The sequence below is a fragment of the Notamacropus eugenii genome, chromosome 3 (assembly GCF_028372415.1).
Source record: "Notamacropus eugenii isolate mMacEug1 chromosome 3, mMacEug1.pri_v2, whole genome shotgun sequence".
NCBI lineage: Eukaryota > Metazoa > Chordata > Mammalia > Diprotodontia > Macropodidae > Notamacropus > Notamacropus eugenii.
In genome coordinates this window covers 293,367,308-293,386,900 of record NC_092874.1, presented here as the reverse complement: position 1 = coordinate 293,386,900, position 19,593 = coordinate 293,367,308, and the positions used below count along the sequence as shown (strand labels likewise).

Genomic DNA, 19,593 nt, shown 5'->3' with positions numbered 1-19,593 from the left:
TGCTCCCCACCTGCATTGATGTATTTAAGGGGGAGACACAACAGCAGATGGAGAAGATGGGAGAAGATCTGCAAATGTAAAAATGCAGGCATCTCAGCTCATGTTGGCTATTTCTCTGATCTCCTGAAAGACCAGAATAAAGCAGGGAGCTCAGGACACAATTCAGAAGGATCCCACGAAAGCAGCTCACTCCAGAGAAGGGTTTGGAGACAGAGGAGAGGAGGAGCAGATACTCTGAGCCATGACTAGGGATGAGCAGGGAAAGAGAAGGGGTAAAGAGAGGGAGAGATGAAGTAAAGCCCAAGAATCTTGGTCAGTGGGATTGGCCTCAACATGGGAGCAGAACGACTGGCAGGGACAAGGCCAACCTCAATAGGAAGGTAATAAGAAGTCATCCAAAGGGAATCAATGGAGGAAAACCCAAGCCTATCCCTCAGACTGTCAGTGTGGCAGGAGAGAGCCCAGGAGGGACCAGAAGATGAGACCCAGTGGTTGCTGTAGCCATAAAGAACTGGGGAAGGTTGGGGGAGGAGAGGAGCCCTTGAGGAACGTCCCTCCACACTTCAGCCCTTCCTTGGATCTCTTTGTCAGGGGGGAGTCCGGAGCTGGGAAGACCGAGAACACCAAGAAGGTCATTCAATACCTGGCATATGTGGCCTCTTCCCACAAGAGCAAAAAGGACCAGGTGAGTCTCCTCGCCTTTGGTTCACCTTGGGTAGGGACCGTCTATCCTCAGAAAATGGAGGAGGGTGGCAGACTGCCAGCGCCACTGGCCAGGCCCCTGACATGCCCTTAGTAAAGGCCCGAGTTGGCTGTGGCAGGAGGGAGCACTTCTGGAGAAACTGCTGGATTGTGCGTGAAGGCCTGCCCCAGCGAGCGCCTCCGCAGAGCCTGGGCCCAAACCAAGTTTACTGATGCATTTTGGTTTTAGGTCACATTTTCCAGTGTATTTTTCCCTCTTCCTTTTCTGGAGAATCCCCCCTTATAATGGTTAAATAAAAAGCAAAACCAATTTAGCCAAACTAAGATATCAAAGAAGTCTGAGCTGTTTGCCTTTTGAAGGCAAGCATGGGCAGCATATGCCTGGTGACCTGAGCTGGGGGGTGCTCATCCCCAGGGTGGCCACAGGATGTGTGTGTGGGGTGGGGGTAGTAGTGGAGGTCTTTTGCTTTAGTTGTGGCCATAGCAGCTCTCTGAGATAATCTACTGTGATCTGGTGGGGGAGGACCCTGTGAGCTGAAGAGCTGGCTGCCACCTGTCAGACTGGGGTGCTGGGCAGGCAGCGGTTCCACACGTGTGCTTCAGGGTCCTGTGCTAATGCCAGTGGGGGCTGTCCCCCCAGGAAAAGAGGCCATCTGGACAGTTATCTTACGTGCATTTTTTCCCCCTCCCTTGATGGATTATGGTCGAACTCGTCAGTCGGGTCCTCGCTAGGTGAGCCGCACGTTTACTGCACGTTTTGCACTAGGAATGCGTGTTCTCCCCATCGTGTGTCCTGGTTTTTTCCCCCAATCAGCTTTTCACTCCACACCATATCACCTGCAGCTAGAATGATTCTCATAGACCCTGCTCACTGTTTGGAGGGGAGGTCAGGGGCTAGAGATTTGTAATTCACAGTGACCTGCTTTTGTGTTCTGGAGCGACCGACTGCTGATTGGTCTCATCACCCAGGCTTTATTGTCCAATGAGCCGCACTCCAGGCCCCTTAACCTGAAACTTGGTCTAGTGCAGTGTGCCTGAAATGTCCCTGTTCTGGGACCTGCCCTCAGTGGGATCGTGTGGAAGTCACTGGTAGCATCCTTGCCCACTTTGTGGCAAGCCAGATGTGGACAGACCCTGCCCACTGCCTGGAGCTCGCCATGGCTGGTAGGCAAGCCTCCAGGGAGGTCTCCCTCTGGTTTGGGGGTTGGTAGTCAGTCTTAAGCATGACTGTGTGTCTCTCTTTCTTTCACGTGCACCCACATTTCTGGGCTTCATTATAAGCCACTGGTGCCAGTGGTATCCTTGGTAGCTTTCATGGTGGACTTAGCTGCTCTTGGTACCTGGACATGTTGGTGGGCTGTGTGCAGCATATCCCTAAGAGGGGTGGGGGGGAAACTGTCTTTGCATGCAGACCTGGGGTGTGGACACTCTAATGTCTTAATGAGAACAGACTTCTGGAATTGAATCAAATAGAACCTTCTGGGTGCCAAACCCTGCACGACTGATGTTTTTTCCATGGGGTGTTAGTAGTTATATTTAGAAACTCTTAAAGTTTCATTTTTCCCTCCTTCCTACCCCTCTTTTATTTTCCATTCCTCACTTTTTAGGAGGTTTATTTTTAAAACTGATCTATGAGGTTGGGGCTTGGGTCTCCAAGTACGGTTTTTTTTGTTTTTTTTTTTTTTTAATGTTTCTTGTTCCAGTGAAATATGGTATTTCTTGAATCTCGGGGCCGGGGGGCACTCTCTTGGCCTTTGTGTTTGGCCTCACATAGACTGCTGCCAGATGGGAACATAGAGGAGGCCCCCGTCAGAAGCAATTTGTGTGCTTTGGAATAATCAAGGGGAAACCTTCCTGGAGGAGAAGGAAAGTAGAAGTGTCTGGCATCCCTTTCATTGGGTTTGGACACAGCTGAGACACTATCTGGACCTTCAAGTGCCATTGGCCCTTACTAAGTGATTTGTTCTGTGGTTATACAGACTCACTTTCAAGCCACTGGCTCATTTAGCCTTTGTAAGGAAAGATCTATCTGTCTATCTGTCTAATCTATGCTTATCTTCTGTGAACCCAAGGCCTGAATCCTTTCTTTCTGCAAGGAGCTGCCCAGGCCCCAGGGACCCAAGCACAGCTTTGTCTTTCGTCTTTCTCTAGAGAGGAAGAAGTGGCAAGGCTTGAGCCTGGCCATGCAGCAGGCCTCCTTCGGCAGAGCTGGCTGCCTTGGCTAAGCAGGCTTTCCTATAAAAGCCTCCCCCCGCCCCAGTCCATCACCCAGGCACATGCTGGGTCTTTCTAGAAGCTGTGAACATATATTAAAAAGAGCTCATAATTATATGTTATGCAAAGTTAATTGCATTTTAAAATCTCCAGAATGGTTAATTAAATTAAAAAAAAAGAAAACCCACCAATTAGTCGTCCTGTTCTTCAGTGTGACCTTCCTTCTGCTCTTCTGAACACACCTTGGGTGTATTCAACTGCCCTTCCTTCATTCCATGGTCACTCTTTATGGTCCTAGACATGAACCTTGGAGCCTCCTCTTGGGGCAGACAGAAGGCCCAGCTGGGCAGGAGAGGCAGAGGCTCCCAGAGCAGGAAAAGAGTGAGGTGGCTTATCTGGGGGGATGGCTAGACATGTGACTGGAAAGGAAGATGTAATGGGTGGAAAGCAGGCCTCTTCCCAGACTGCTCCCAAAGCTGTGGCAGCCAGCTTTCCCAGGTCAGCTCTCCTTCAACAGTACAGGAGTGAGTGGGAAGCCTGGAAACTGGGTGTCTCTGCTGGTGCCAGAAACATCTGTGGAATCCTGTTCCTATCCTTGGTTTGCTCTGTGGTCTGGCCTGTCGATTGGTTCTTCATGGAAGGCATTACACTGCCCATCCCCATTGTCTGCTATTTGTAGAAACCTTGGCCCCAGATCTGGCTACATTGTTAGGAGGGCCTAGTCTGTCTTCTCTTTGCATTTAAGTGGGCTTACAGCCGTGCTGTTTGGGTCCTGTGTGCTGGAAGGCTGCATGTAGACAGATCACCAGTGCTGGTCCAGTACTCCATGAAGAGCAGTCTTGATTTCTCTCTGAGCCTAAGTTTGGTTTGTCTCTTGTAAATGAGCACAGGGCCCTGATCCCCAAGTGATGGGAAGCCTCAGGCAGTCAAAGGTGGCAGAGCCCTGGACTAGAAGTGAAGAGACCTGCGTCCTTCATGCCCCTGCCCCTTAGTAGTCTTATGACTTTTTAGCTGCAAAATGGGGACAGTGCCGGGCCTTATTGGGTTGTTGTGAGGACAAAGTTGACACTGGAGGTGGTGTCTGTGTAACCCAGCCCAGGTTCCTGATTTCTAAGATGGGGATGATGGGAATGTTGTCACCTCTAACTAGCATTCTTGGTCTTGAATGGGAAAACCCAATACAAATGGCTGGGTCAGTTAGTGTTACTACCGTGTTGTCATTGCCAACTAGGGTCCTGTGGGCCTTATATATAGGACTGGCCTGCCAGGAGACAGCACAGGCTGGCTTGGAGGGTGCCCATTGTGTATCATGTTACCACCTAGATGACCTTGTAGAAGTCACAAATATCTCTGGACTTGAGTTTTCCTCCTGTAAAAGGAGGGAATTGAAATAGATTCCCACCTCTTACCTTTCCCATTTCTCTAGTACTACAGACACTGCCCTCAGGACAAGCAGGCAGTGCCTCCCACACTCCACCAGTCTGGAGGTGAAGAAACTTGGTCTGAGGTGTAGTGATGAGCCAGGACCCCTCAGCAGGGAAGTCATGGCCAAGGGACCTTAGAAGTAGAAGAGGAACTACCCAGAAAGGGCAAGCCAGGAGTAGTGCCAGGCACTAGCTGCCAGTAGAACATCGAACTGATTACCTGAGCTGCAACAAGGCACTCCCTTTCCGGGCCTCAGTTTCCTCATCTTTCAAATGAGTTGATTGTTCTAGGGGACATCCAGCAACCTTTCTGGAATGCCGTTGGTCGTATGACTTTTCCTTCTAGCACCAGGGCTCCCAGCTCCCAGGAAGACCAGGGGCTGTCAGTGCTTGCACAGGATGTCTCTGCTATTGATTTGCCACTCGTGCCTGGTTCTGATGGGCTTATTGACTGAAACTCACCACTGAGCATCACTGTTACTGTGGATTGCTTCACAGGGTGAACTGGAACGGCAGCTGCTGCAGGCCAACCCTATCCTAGAGGCCTTCGGGAATGCCAAGACTGTGAAAAATGACAACTCTTCTCGATTTGTGAGTAGTAGCTCCTCCCCTCCCCCAGCAGCCTCCTTCCATACTCAGTCCTTTTCTCCCTCACCCCCAGCCCCACTCCTACTTCAGCTGCCTTCCTCCTCTTCTCTGTAGATCTTGTGTGTATGTGTTTTATTTATATGTCGGCTTCCCCCATTGGGAAGTGAGCAGTAACTGGTCTTGTCCTACCTTTCATCTCCCTCCCACACTTAGTGTGGGACCATGAGAGAGAGTTTGGTTTGCTAGAACCAGCTGTGTCTATTGTTTCCTATTCAGTCACAAGTCCTGGCCTGTGGGTACTTTTAGATTGGGTATTCCTTTCTGGGAGGGGAGAATTGTCCTGTTTTAATGCCTACTAAGTGTAGCTCTGATACTTAGCCCCACTTCCCTGATAGACTGGGCTAGGTTTGCTGGTCTCTCATTTCCCAGAGGAGATGACAGTAGGAGCCCAGCAAGGGCAAGGGCATAGCGGAACTTGACCATCTCTTAACTTTGATCTATGACTGAGGCCCCATTTCCTGGTCCTTAGTATTATCTTAGTGTCAGCTACAGAGGGACAGAGTCATGCCCAGCCCTCCAGATGTCCTTATATGGTGAACTCTGCCAGCTAGAGTGAGGTGACCAGAGAGAGCATGGGCTTGACCCCTCTGATTTCCATTTCTCTCTCCTCAGGGCAAGTTCATCCGAATCAACTTTGATGTCAATGGCTACATTGTGGGAGCCAATATTGAGACTTGTATCCTTGCTGCTGACGCATTCACAGGCTCTGAGGTGGAAGAGGAAGGTCTCAGAGCTGAGGAGAGGACTTTGCTTCTTCATTCCAGGGGGTGTCTCTGGGGTTGGGATCCTAGCCCCTATGGATTGAGGCTTTTATCAGTCTCTTCACCAAGAACAGGGAGGGACGTTGTTCTCTAGTTTTCTCCTTTGCTTTGTCTCTCTGTGGTTTGGTTGTTCGGGTTTCAGGAATACATTTATCCCTTCCCCATCGTGTTTCTTCCCCATTGCAGTTTTGCTCTATCACGGGTTGGCATAAGAAATGAAAATGGGGACTTGGGAATTTTGAAGTTGCAGACAAAATGTTAAGGCCAGCAGATGACAGAGAAAAAGTAAAAATTCAGAAATGCGTGGAATATATGTGTGGTATTTTATACTGTCAACGTATTTTATCTTTTAATACCATCAATATACACAATTTCTTTTTTAAACTAAAAAGGTAAAGGTTGCTAAAAGAATGTGAAAGGCAGCAGATGCCTAGTATTTTAACTTAACATCGACCTGCTTATAGCTTACGACCAAATACTTAACCCAAATTTTACAATAAGGCTCTATAAACATCCCATAAAAGAAAAAGAAAAAATTCAGACTCCTTGTATAAGGGGAGGGCCACAAAATTTTATGTGGATTTTCCAGATTGAGGGGGTGCCATGGTCCTGATCCCTGCCACGTGGAAGGGATAACTGTGTAGTTGGCTCTTAAAAGGAGTCTGGGAGAGTAAGGATCATGGCATTTTGAATTGGGTTCTTCATTGAAATAAAGCATCTCCTGCATGTGCTGGCTACAAGCCAACCTCAGGTTTGGCCACCATGTTGGTTTCAATGAGGGTTATTTTGAAACTCTTCCGGTTCTTAAAACCCCATAATTCTTTTTTGTGCCTGACCTTTAAGTTACTCAAGATATTGCTGGGAAGTAAATACGAAGACCTGTTAGATCTCTCAGAAGATTGAATCCCAGGTGGTTTGTTTGACTTTTCTACATAACTTTTGCCTCTTTCTGTAGGGAGTTTTTCTTCCCTTTTCATGGCATTTTTCCTAGAATAGTTCCTTGACGTTTTCAAAGATCTTTTGGAGAAATCGCGGGCCATCCGTCAAGCCAAGGAGGAACGAACCTTCCATATCTTCTACTATCTGCTATCTGGTGCTGGAGAACACTTAAAGAGTGAGTTGTTGGGAGATCCAAAGAGTCCAGACCTTGAGAGTAGAGCCAGGAACCAGGGAAGGCGGCCGGCAAGGCAGTCACCAAGGCCCAACCCGAGGGGTTGCTTTAGTATTTTCAGCAGTACATGTTTATTAGTGCTAAAACAATTTGATTTTCGTTAACATGTACATAAAATCATAGGAGACAATCCACACAGAAGCTGGGATTTGTCAAGTGTTACCCCGGGTGTCTGGGCTCTGCTGGCACGCTGGGCTTCCTCTCTGCCCTGAGTTCCCTTCTTCACTGACCCTGGGAGTTAGGCAGAGTAAGCAGTGGCTCCTTTGTCTTTTCTTTTGCTGTCTCAGGGACTTGTCTTCTGCTTCTGGGTCTATATTGGTTCAGAGTAGCGCTTTTTATATAGCTCTTGCTGTGTGCAAAGCACGTGCTACCAGTATGTGTGGGAATTAACAGAGCTGAGATGAACCCCTGGTGAAGATGGGACTCCCTCTCACCAGCTGCAGAGCCCCATGGCTCCATGGCCTCACTCTGCCACAGAGTCTGAAGAGATTATTTCTACTCTTTGGTCCTTGCTGAAGTGAGGGCTCAGATCTCCAGCGCTGCCCTGTGCAGCTCCCAATCCATGGCCCCATGAGATTCATGGATTTTTGCCTTTGCAGCCGACTTGCTATTGGAGCCTTACAACAAGTATCGTTTCCTGTCCAATGGGCATGTCACCATCCCTGGCCAACAAGACAAGGATATGTTCCAGGAGACCATGGAAGCCATGAGGATCATGAGCATTCCTGAGGAGGAGCAGATGGGTACGGCTTTGGGGGATCAGAGGGATCTCATAAGGGGTCTTGTAAGGGGTGGAAATTGAGGAAGAGATGGGCCTGGCTTATTGTCATTGTGCATATCCTGGGGCAGCATCAGCAGGGAATGGTGAGGCAGGGGCCTAGGTGCAAGACAGTCTTCTTCCTTCCTCTCTCCTCCCACTGCTGCTCTCCTCTCATCCATGATTGTTCCAACTATCGTCACCTCCCTAGAAACTGTCTTGAGGAAAGTGGAGAATTTGGTCTTTTTTTTCCTAGTTGAGTTGAATAGAAAGGAGGATCCTGGGGCCATTGGTGTACTCAGCATCTGATTTCGGAATGGGAAACATTCACTCTGCCTCCATCGTGAGGAGACTTGGCTTATTGGAATGTAGTGGAGGAAGGGAGTGTAGACTTTGCAGGGCACTGGACAGTCTCAGTCTGACTTAGAGGAGGATCCTGCTGCCTTTAACCTGGCTTTGGAACCTCTATTCCCCTGTGCTCTTCATTCAGTTAAGACTGAATGAGAAGGGGACTGTTTATCCCAATTTGGGTCTAAAATTCAGTGGAAAGGTTCCAAAAACAACCTCCCTGGCTCCAGGCTGCCCAGCCATTAGAGAGGGGAGAGAAGATACGGGCATAGGCTCCCCCAGCAGAGGGCAGAGCACACAGACAATTTGAAAGAGATCACTTGGCTTGGAGGTGGGCTTCCTGAAGGAGGTGTGGGACCCAAGCAAGGGGAGAGGTAGAGTGAGCTGGGGAGGGAGTTAAGGTTAAGGAGCACCCATTCATCTGTCTCCATGTGCCCTGACAGCCATGGCAGTGAAGAGGAAAGCAGGGCTGGCCTGACCACCCTGTGCTCTCAGGACCATGGCGGCTCAGCCAGTCCTCACTTGGCCTTGTGTCCCCCTCCAGGTTTGCTGAGAGTGATCTCAGGGGTCCTTCAGCTCGGCAACATTGCCTTCAAGAAGGAACGCAACACTGATCAGGCCTCTATGCCGGATAATACAGGTGCGAGACCACTTGGGTGATGCTGGAACAACTCACCCCCACCCCCTATAGTACATTCCCTTACCTGTCCTTCCTGCCTCCAGCAAGCTGAGTGCAGAATCTTTGCTGGATTTAACTTGGAGGAAAAAGTTGTCTAAATGCAAGGACTACAGATAGAAAAAAAGACCTAGTCCTTGCTCTCCAGAAGCTGCATGTGATTGGCAGAGACCACACATGGAAAGCATGGAGTAGAAAGGCTCTGGACAGTAGTCCTGGGAGGTGGGATGGGGAAGGGGGGCTTTAGGGCATTGGCATAGAATGTAGGAGAACCTGCTGGGCCTCTCTCTGGTCACAATCAGTAGAGTCATTGACTTCATCTAGTCCAAAGCCTGTGAGCATTGAAGTGCCTCAGGGAAAGAGTATGGCCAAGGAGAGAGGCTGCCCCTGGTGGGTGTCCCAGCTGTGGGCTGGCCTGGAGGGGACCTTAGGTATGCCTTTCCTACTTCATGCAGACTCTTAGGATCAGCACCTGAAGGAACAGTCTGTCTGCATTTCTTTGGTTTTCAGAGGAGCAGAGAGGGTGTGATGGGTCCTTTCATGCTGGAGGGCTTTTGGCTCAGTAGGTGGCACTGCTGGGCAGGAGAAATCCTGCCCTACTAAACCTGAGGGTTTGGCTTTTTCTCTCTTCTTGATCCCGCATGCTGCCTGAATGCCTGCAGCTGCCCAAAAAGTTTCCCACCTTCTGGGCATCAATGTGACTGATTTCACTCGAGGGATCCTCACACCTCGAATCAAGGTTGGACGGGATTACGTCCAGAAAGCCCAGACCAAAGAACAGGTACGTCTTCACTTCACGTCACCTGTCTCTTGACAAACACTTATCCCTTGCGTCCTTTTAAAAACATTCAGTTTTTATTGATGTCATTTCTTTTTGCACTTACTCCTGTCACCAGTCCCATTCCCTGTCCCAGAGAGACTCACAAACAATTCTTTTTTAAATAAAGAGGAAGACAAGGGGGCAGTAAATCAGCTGAACTGATCAGTGCATTGAAAAAGTCCGAAAAAATAATGCATGTCCCGCCACCCCAGATGTGGTATCTTCCCCAAAGGAGGGAATCTATTTGCTGATGAGGTGGGGAGTCAGAGCGAAGCAGGATGGCTCATCCCTTTAAGCAAACTCCTTACTGCTCTGGGATGCTGAGTTTCCTGACCAGGTTTGATTTCTCCTCTTAGTTTCACTGGTAACATTATTGTAATTGTGAGATGAGCAAGACTCGAGAGTCTTCCATTGAGTTCCCAGGGAGTTCAGACAGCACACGCATATGTGCACATACACACGCATGTGTACACTCTCCTGATTCAGACACATGCACGCACATGTGCTCTCCCCATTCATACACGCACACACACACATGCATGCTCTTCTGATTCACACACCGTATACTCTCCCAATTCATACATGACACGTATGTGTATACACACACACTCCTGATTCACACACACATGCATACACACTCATATGTGCATGCACACACTCGTGATGCACACACATACACACGCACGCGCACACACACGTACGTGCGCGCATTCTCTCTCTTCTCAAGAAGTGCTATTGGGTTCATGATGGTTGGGGCCACATCTTCCAGGGAAGCACCTTCACTTTTTCAATGGACTTTCTTCCTCCTCCCTTCCATTACAGGCTGACTTTGCCATTGAGGCTTTGGCTAAGGCTACATATGAGCGGATGTTCCGCTGGCTTGTGATGCGCATCAACAAGGCCCTGGACAAGACAAAGAGGCAGGGCGCCTCCTTCATTGGCATCCTGGACATAGCTGGCTTTGAGATCTTTGATGTGAGCCTTTCCCCATTGTCACTGTAGGCTGAGTGGCTGATGTTTGTGGACCCCCAGGATCCCTGGCCATCTTCTAGTTTGGATGTGGGCTGGATCCCTGCCCCACAAAAGTCTGAGGTTCTGCTGTGCCCAGTCTCAGCAGTGATTAGGGCCTGGCCAGTAGGCAGAGGGGAGATCAATCCTTCCCTGCAGTCCTGGACCTCACCCACCTGATTGGCCTCATTCTTGCGGGGCACAGAGGGTGGTCAGCCCATCTGAGCAGGGCTGGACCTCACCCACCTGATCACCCACTTATTCTTGGAGGTCAGAGAGTGATAAGCACCCAGCCTCACCTGCCCTTCATTGGCCTCTTTGCAGCTGAACTCATTCGAGCAGCTCTGCATCAACTACACCAACGAAAAGCTGCAACAGCTCTTCAACCACACCATGTTCATCCTGGAGCAAGAAGAATACCAGCGGGAGGGCATCGAGTGGAACTTCATTGACTTTGGCCTGGACCTGCAGCCCTGCATCGATCTCATCGAGAAGCCGGTAAGTGCTGGCCTTGGCCCTGTGTGCTTGTGTTCTTGGTCCCAGATGGGCTGCCATGCTGGCCCCAGCCTCCTCTACTCTGCCTCTCTGTGTGGCCAGGATCACTCAGTGATCTCTGAGGAGCCTTCACATGGCCCTCAGGAGAGCCCAAGAGATCTGCAGCTCACACATCAGGAGGCTGGCTCAGTTAACTTTTCCCCATCTGCAGGATGAGCTTGAGTGTGACCTGCCCTACTGCCACTCTTCAGATAAGTGTCCTAAAAGCATCAGGCCTCAGATCTGCAGGCCTAGGGCTGAGCAGCTCATTTGCTTGTCTGTAAGAATGATAAGTCTGAGCCAGGGGGCCAAAGTCTAGGAGACCATTCACCTGGCCTGGGTGTGGCTTTGCAGCCAAGTGGGAGAGTGTGAATATTCTGGTAGCTAGCAGAACTCTGCTTCTCCTATCTTTGTGCATGAAATGTAGCAGGTCTAAGACAGTAAAACCCCCAGTGCAAAGCACAATGCAGTGTGTCTCTCCCTGACATTTTCAGAGGAGAAGATCTTCCTTGGTACTCTAGATCAAGGATGGGGAACCTGCGGCCTCCATGCCACATGTGGGCCTCTAGGTCATTGGGTGCAGCCTCTTGACTGAGTCCAAGTTTTACAGAACAGATCCTTTTATTAAGGAGATCCTGATTATGAGTCCTTGGATTTGGAATGCTTTCTATTCCCACTTTGTATACCAAACAGGTTTTTAATGATCAGTAGTACCCCTCCTTTGCCAATGAGCAAACTGGGCCTCTTAGAAGGTGAGTTAATTCCCTCTGGATGACTAAATGTCTGAGGTTTGGGATTTGAAACAGGTCCCCTGACTCCAGGGTTCTGGCTAGGGTTCTGTTCTTTGCACCCCCACCTTTGGGGTTGAGTGAGCCTTAAATTTCTGGTTATATGTGTATAGACTGTTTTTTGCATCCTCTTCTGGAGTTTTGAGCAGGGTTGTTCTGATCTGGAACATATACCTCATTTTCTCTCCTTCAATAAAACATGAATTAACTTGGATCATTTTAGGAAATCTATTTTTTCATTAATGGGACCTTCTGACTCTCAGTCAAATCCAGATTCCATTGTTTTAAAGGCTTCGGTTGGCTGAGAATTTATGGTGTAAGACCGAGGTGTAAGTGTGGTGTGGACAATTGGCTTCTTCCTCTTCAGAGCTTGACTGCTGTGTTCTGCTCTCTGTGCTCCATCCAGGCAGGTCCTCCTGGCATTTTGGCCCTTTTAGATGAAGAGTGTTGGTTTCCCAAAGCCACAGACAAAAGCTTTGTAGAGAAGGTGGTACAGGAGCAGGGCACGCACCCGAAATTCCAGAAACCCAAGCAGTTGAAAGACAAAGCTGACTTTTGCATCATTCACTATGCTGGCAAGGTAAGGTGCAGCCTGGATCCCTCTCTGGAGGGCTGTGGAAAGGCAATGGGAGGGTCATCTGGTCTGGGTCCAAGCTGACTTAACTGGCATCTGATGCCTCTTGGCCTCTCCTGCCCAGAAGATCCATCCATCAGGACCAAATCTTACCATTTATATATGTCCTAAGAAACTTTGCCTCCATGGGGCTTATTTTCCCTAGGTATTGTGGTATGGGTATCTCTATAGGATAAATCCATTCCTTTCACATGGACTTGATCACATACTGGAATTCCTAATGGTGAAGCTCTGTTGGGCATGTACTCATTTCTGCAGACCAGCCTTTCCCTAAGTACACACAGGGTCCTTCTGGCCCAGTTACATCCATCCCAAGCTGCCTAGTTCTTGTGATGGCTAAGGGCTCTTCCTCTTTCAGGTTGACTATAAAGCTGATGAATGGCTGATGAAGAACATGGATCCCTTGAATGATAATATTGCCACACTTCTCCATCAGTCCTCAGATAAATTTGTCTCTGAACTATGGAAAGATGGTACGCCCTTCACCCTCTGGATTTGTTCTTTCTATGAGGTCTGCTCTACTCTTTGTAGGTAGCAAAATGATGTTTGCTGCTCAGCATCTCCACCCCCAACCCCATCCTCCTGACTTTTCCAGGTAGTTTCCGATGTTGCTTCTGTGCAAGGGAGAGAGGTCTTAGATTGAGCTAGTTACCCTTCAGCACTCAGCCATGCATCCAGCAGTCCCCCTTGGGCCGGGCCCTCACCCTCATCCTTAACTCTGTTTGACGGTGCCTCTCTTTAAGTGTGGGTATTTTTAGGAGGGGGTGCTTCTTAAAAAAGGCTCTTCAGGGGTTTTAGTAAGTTTCTTTGTGCTCTTCTCATAGCAGATACGTTTTTCTTAAGTGTCTCTTAATTTTGTTGTTGGTTTTTCCTTTTCTTTGTCTTGGGTTTTGCTTTAATGTCTCTGTTCCAGAGGTGCCGAACACTCAGAGAGCTTATTTCTATCAACACTTTCCTATTCTTCATCTAGAACCAGGTGACTGGGCTGTCCAAGTGCTCTGCTCTGTGTGTGTGTGATGCATTCTAGAGCCACGCAAAGAATGGAATGCGGGGCGTTCCATTGGCTCCTGCTGCTCCTTTGGCTCTCCCCACCTTCCCTTAAACATCCTTTCCCTGCTCTATGCCTCAGTCAAATAGATGCTGAGTTTAGACGCTTGTGGAGTCTGTGCAGTGAAGCTATTCCCAAACCCCTTTTCTCAGGGAGAGCAGCAGTCATATTGCTTGGATGTCAGCAGACATGGAGCAACCTGAGATGGGGTGGGGGGAGGGTGCCTTCCAGATAAACCTCAAGCATTATTAATGATGTATCTCCCATGGCCAGTCTGGGAGTCAGCCCCAAGAAGCCTTGTGGAGCCACTCAGAAGAGGCTCAGTTAGATCTCTTAAGGTCAGGATTCCCACCTGCTTTAGTTACCTGGTCCATCAATACCAGCCTCAGCCAATTCTTATGCCATCTCCACAGAGACTGTAAGGACTGTGTCATCACCAACTGTCAGTGGAATGTCCTTGGACATTGTTCACTTGGACACCCCAAACCGAATTGTGGCTGCTGCTTTATAGTGGCAGCGCAGAGCCTCTGCTTCCTTTTGGAGAGGAAATGGTTCATTTTACAGCTGATGACTTGGGGCAGCCTGGAGGCCCAGTTTGTGCAGCCTCTGCTTGGGTTCTTGAAGACTTTGGAGAAGCTGGAGAATCCCCAAAGCTTTTGACTACTTATCGCTAACCCTCCTGTAGGTTTCTCCCATACCTTACTTTTCAAGAGTTCCAAGTATTGTCACCTATTTTCTGATTTAGATTCAGCATCCCTGGTGAGGGAGATGTTCCCAAAGCACAGAGTAGACAGGGCCCCTCACGGGTTAGAGCCATTGGCAGATGGGGCCCAGCCTCACAGCACAATGTCCTTCAATCCAATCCTGTTTCAATTCATGATTTAAAATAGCTTCTTAAAACTGGGAGCACTAACAAACAGGTTTATGGTTTTCTCTGTAGTTCAAGTAAGTAATGCATCTTTGAAGGATTTCATTTATGTGCCGTGAGCCATTTTTGAGATAAAGCTCAGTTATCATGGTTAGATTCTCAAAAACTTGGGCTGGGTTTGTCAGGTTTCCTTGATTCTAGCCTAGGTTCCTGTTAGGAACAGAAACTTCTAAAAGAGATTAGAAGAGAAGTCCTTAGAACAGTTGGAATGAATTATTCTGGAAGAGGATGAAAACTGGTGATCACCCTCTGGGCCTTTTTCCCCAAAGACTAGGGTTTACAAGTATTCACAACTAGTATGGAAGATCAACTAGAGACAAAGCAATGACAAAGGGTCTTGCTGCTTCCTCAGGCCTGATCTTGTATCTGCTTCTTCACTTGTTTATCTCTGTGGGTTGTTAATCTCCCTTTGTATGGTCTCTGCAGTTGATCGCATCATCGGACTTGACCAGGTGGCCGGCATGTCTGAGACAGCTCTGCCAGGTGCCTTTAAGACCAGGAAGGGCATGTTCCGAACGGTGGGACAGCTCTATAAAGAGCAGCTGTCCAAGCTGATGGCCACCCTGAGGAACACCAACCCCAACTTTGTCCGCTGCATCATCCCCAATCATGAGAAGAAGGTAAAGCAAAGCAGAGAACGTGACCAGAATCTGTGCCATTTTTTTCCCCTCCTGAATCCCATTTTCTGACCTTCTACTACAGACCCTTTGGGGAGGTTCCCCATGGTTCTTTTTGGAGATGCTTGGTTGTGCTCCTTCCAGCCAAGCATTAACTTCCCATCCTTGCATGTTGAACGTCCCATTGCCAGCTTTTCAACCTGAGAGGGACCCTTGTTGTTCCTTACTCAGTTTGCATGGAAGCCTCACCACATCTTTTCCTTTTCCAGGCCGGCAAACTAGACCCTCATCTTGTCTTGGACCAACTGCGCTGCAACGGTGTGTTGGAGGGAATCCGCATCTGTCGGCAGGGCTTCCCCAACAGGGTTGTTTTCCAGGAGTTCCGACAGAGGTCAGTTTGGCTCAGCGTCTCAAGAGCACTTCTGCAGGGAATCCCCAAATTGGCTTGCTGGTGGCTGCTCTGGCAGAGCCAAGGTTTGACCCTTTGGTATTCTCCAAGTACCCCTGCTTTGTCATGTGATTTTACATGAGGTATCTGTATGTTGCCTCTCCTTCCAGTGACTCAGAATTAAAGCTATGGAACTATCCCTGGAAGGGTCAGCCCAGAGATGTGAAACTTATGGGCAGACATCGATGGTGCCTCAGTCACATGGTCCCTGTTGAGTAGCCTTGCTTCCTGACATCTTTGGGAGCAGTGGAAACACCGCCCCTCCTCCAACATAGCTTTACAAAAAATGTTTTATTGGTGGTTTTCTGTTTCTGACACTATCATAATAATCCCCCTCATGTGTATATAGCATTTAGGAATATTTAAAGTCAGCTCGAGTGATTGATTCAGTCTATCAAAACATGAAAAAGTTCACAAATGTGGAGTATGTGACCCCCGTGAGACCCCATCCCCACCCTTGTCCGCCTGCCCTTCCAGGCCTGCCTGGCCTTCAGTCTTTTGATTTGTCTGTCCCTCTCTCCATTTGTGTTTGCATTGTTGTGGTTACTGTTTTTGTTGTTTGCTTGGCTCTGCTGATTTCCTTCTGCATCAGTTCACGCAGATCTTCCCCCGCGTCTCTTGTGTTCTTCACACACATCATTTTTTATAGCATCGTAATGCTCTTTTACATTCCTGTACCACAGTTTGTTCAGCCATTCTCCAGCCGATAGGTATCTGCTTTGTTTCTGGTTCTTAACTATCCCCAAAAGTGCCGCCATAAATATTTTGGAAGCCTGTGGGGACCTTTTCCTCATCACTGACTTTCTTGGTAGTGGAGTCTGGTCCAGAGTTCAGACATTAGGCACTTTATTCTTGAAATTTCAAATTGCTTTCTAAAATGATTTTGCCTCTTGCCAGTGCCACCAACAATGTATTAGTATATGTTTCTTCCCACAATCCCTCCAACATTGACTGTTGCCATGGGAAGGGGGGTCACTTTTGCCAGTTTGCAGGGTATGAGGTGAAACCTCAGGGTTGTTTGGATCTGCCTTTGTCTTATTACTACTAGTACTTTGGAACATCCTTTCATGTGCTTGAAAATACTTGGCAGTTCTTTGGAGGACTCTTTGCTTACACCCTTTGACAGCTTAGTTCTTGGAGAAGAGATGCTGTCACCAGCCTATGAGGAAAGGTCGCTCACCTCTGCCACCCCTTGAACCTCATGTGAAGTATCTGCCATATATCCTGTTTCCTGAAATCTTCTGCTTCTCTTTTTCTCATTGGAAGATATAAAAAAAAATTCCTTCGCTACAGTTTGGAAAATGATCTCCATTTCACACTTGTTTCTCAAACTCTTTTGTACTTTTTATGACTCTTATGGAACACATTAGAAATGAGTGTGAAAGTTCTCTATCATCAGTGCTAATGTGTCTGTCTGCTCCTTCAGATATGAGATCCTGACTCCAAATTCAATCCCTAAGGGCTTCATGGATGGAAAACAGGCGTGTGTGTTGATGGTAAGCCAGGCGACTGATTCCTCCTTCCCTTCCTCTCTATGGGCCAACATGCTCAGAATGCCAGTTAGACTGTGCCCATTTCCCGTGCTGTACCCTCCTAGAAGCGCCACCCACAACATGACCTGTGGTGGTCTGAGAGCACCACTCATGAGATGCAGAGTTGGGCAGGAGCTTTGGAGAGCCCGTAGTCTGAGCCCCAGGGAGATCAAGGGCATCCAGGGGTAGTGGCTGGGATGTGAATCTATGCCATCTCCCTCTAAGCATTGTTCTGGCTGTTGCTGCCACCAGAGCAACTATGGGAGGGCCTCTTACAGGGGCAAGTCCTTCCCCTCAGTACTCTCTTCTTAAAGGAAGGGACTGGACTAGACTCCAGGGCTCCTTGGATGTACTGCATTCTTCAGGGGAGACTGGGCATTGAGTTATCCTCATTTTACTGATAGGGAAGTCAAGTGACCAGGGAGATGCCCCCTGGGCATAAGCAGCAGGGTGGGTCCAGAAACACTCTACCCCTGCCTTCCCTTCCTTTTTCGTCCCTCCTCTCCTTCTTACCCTCCCATCCCAAACTGACAAAGACATGAGGAGGAGACCCCATTTGCTTCAAGTTCCCCCCTGCAGTTCTAGATCTTTGATCCAGTGAATGCCAGCTGGGCATCCTGGAGAGGAGGAGGGGAAGGGAGTTAGCCACTGTCCTGTCCCCTCTCTGCGCAGGCCCTTCACTAGGACTTCCAGGGTCTGTCTGTGCAGCTTTTAATTGGGCAGAAGAATCCTGGGGCCTTAGGTGCTTAGGGAGAGTTCAGTGGGATCTCTGTTATCATTCTCCCCTGGGCCAGTCATGCATTTCCCCCCATTCTCTGCTCCTTGCCTTGCTCTCAGCCTGCTTGAGGCCTGGCTGTGGTGGGGAGCAAAGTGTGTTCTTCTCTCATTTAGATCAAAGCCTTGGAACTGGACAGCAACCTCTACCGCATTGGGCAGAGTAAAGTCTTCTTCCGAGCTGGGGTGCTTGCCCACCTGGAGGAGGAGAGAGACCTGAAGATCACAGATGTCATCATAGGCTTCCAGGCGTGCTGCAGGGGCTACCTGGCCAGAAAGTAATGTGGCCCCTGTGCTGATCCCTCTCTACCCCCTTGCCTCCCTCCCGGTGGCACAGGATAGGTCCTTAGGCCTGTCCTATGCCTGACCTTTGGAGAGGGAGATAATTGCTGTCAGTGAGGTGGGGGCAGCTGTTGAGGCTGGGGTGGGGTGAGGTGGAGAGTTGTGCAGGGAATCCAGCTGGTGGGGTGTAACTGGCAAGGCCTGCCTCTTGTGGGGGCCCATGCAACCTCTGCTTCTGGGGCCACTTTCATTTTCAGAAATAAGTGGGGGAGGACCCAGACAGTGGGAGAAGGGAGGTTGGGAAAAGGGTATGAAAAGCTTGGGGCCTTTCAGCACGGGATAAACCCCTGCTGGGGACCGCTGCTACATAGCTGCCATTAGGGCTCTTGGCTCTTGGTTGGGTGACTCTAAGTCTGCTGGCCTTCTATGTGCATAGGAGTGATGCTGTGCCTTAGGATTAGAGCCCAGGCATCACCAAAGGTGGAAGTGCTTGGCACTTGGTCTTGTACCCACGGCTTCACCCTGTGCTCCTCTGCATAGGGCCTTCGCCAAGCGCCAGCAGCAGCTCACGGCCATGAAGGTGCTCCAGCGCAACTGTGCGGCCTACCTGAAGCTGCGGAACTGGCAGTGGTGGCGCCTCTTCACCAAGGTGGGTGTGCTGATCCTCACTGAGGTGTTTCCTGAGATGGTCCCTGGCCCTTCCTCATTGGCTCCTCCAGTATTTGGGTAGACCCAGTGACCAGCTTTTCACCCTGATGTGTGCAGGGCTCACCCCTACTTGGCTGCACAGTGACAGGCAGGGGCCACATACGTCCATAGTGATAAGATCACCCCCTTTTGGGTGCCAGAGGCTGCACTATCTGTAGGTGTGCCTGGGTGTGAGTGCTCCACTCCGCCCCATCCATCCACTCTCACTTGGTCTCCTGATTTGTGTCTCTAGGTCAAGCCCCTGCTGCAGGTCAGCAGGCAGGAGGAAGAAATGATGGCCAAGGAGGAGGAACTCGTCAAAGTGAAGGAGAAGCAGCTGGCGGCAGAGAACCGACTCAGCGAGATGGAGACTCTGCAATCTCAGGTGGGTGGCCTATAGGCCTCCTGAGCACCTGCAGCTGCCCGTGGGTCACCTTGGTTTGGCCCAGTGCCCTGGAGCCCACATTGGCAGTGCTGGCCTCTGAGAGTTGGGCCTGGTCCCCCAAGGAGCTTATGGCTCTGACCCAGTCTAGTGGCTCTCCTCAGCTGCTCCATCATTGTTTAACTCCTCTGCCCTTGATGGGTACCTCCTTGGTGTACAGTTCTGTGCAGCTCCTGTACATATTTTTGCACATTTAGATCCTTCTCCTGTCTGCTCTCTGGGCTCTGGGCCTAGTCGTAGCAGCTCACGTTGTGGGCTTGGTTCTGAGCCGTTTTCCCCCCATCTTTCCTCCCTTGACCATGTGTCTTTTGTTCCCCTTGCCGGCCTGGCAGAGCTGCTTTAATGTGCAT

The 19,593-nt window shown here is 49.4% G+C and overlaps 1 protein-coding gene across 3 annotated transcripts in view; it reads left to right on the top strand.

The window, feature by feature from the left end:
* Positions 1–19,593, top strand: part of MYH9 (myosin heavy chain 9) — a 78,502-nt gene that overhangs the window by 47,456 nt on the left and 11,453 nt on the right. For all 3 annotated transcript variants that reach the window (XM_072655929.1, XM_072655932.1, XM_072655931.1), the window contains exons 5-21: positions 592–685; positions 4,839–4,931; positions 5,601–5,664; positions 6,765–6,863; positions 7,520–7,663; positions 8,570–8,665; positions 9,364–9,482; positions 10,344–10,496; positions 10,854–11,027; positions 12,258–12,431; positions 12,844–12,958; positions 14,888–15,081; positions 15,348–15,469; positions 16,953–17,022; positions 17,950–18,110; positions 18,655–18,763; positions 19,055–19,186. In XM_072655929.1, coding sequence (XP_072512030.1) covers positions 592–685; positions 4,839–4,931; positions 5,601–5,664; positions 6,765–6,863; positions 7,520–7,663; positions 8,570–8,665; positions 9,364–9,482; positions 10,344–10,496; positions 10,854–11,027; positions 12,258–12,431; positions 12,844–12,958; positions 14,888–15,081; positions 15,348–15,469; positions 16,953–17,022; positions 17,950–18,110; positions 18,655–18,763; positions 19,055–19,186 — 2,113 coding nt within the window. The remainder of the gene's footprint in view (positions 1–591; positions 686–4,838; positions 4,932–5,600; positions 5,665–6,764; positions 6,864–7,519; positions 7,664–8,569; positions 8,666–9,363; positions 9,483–10,343; positions 10,497–10,853; positions 11,028–12,257; positions 12,432–12,843; positions 12,959–14,887; positions 15,082–15,347; positions 15,470–16,952; positions 17,023–17,949; positions 18,111–18,654; positions 18,764–19,054; positions 19,187–19,593) is intronic.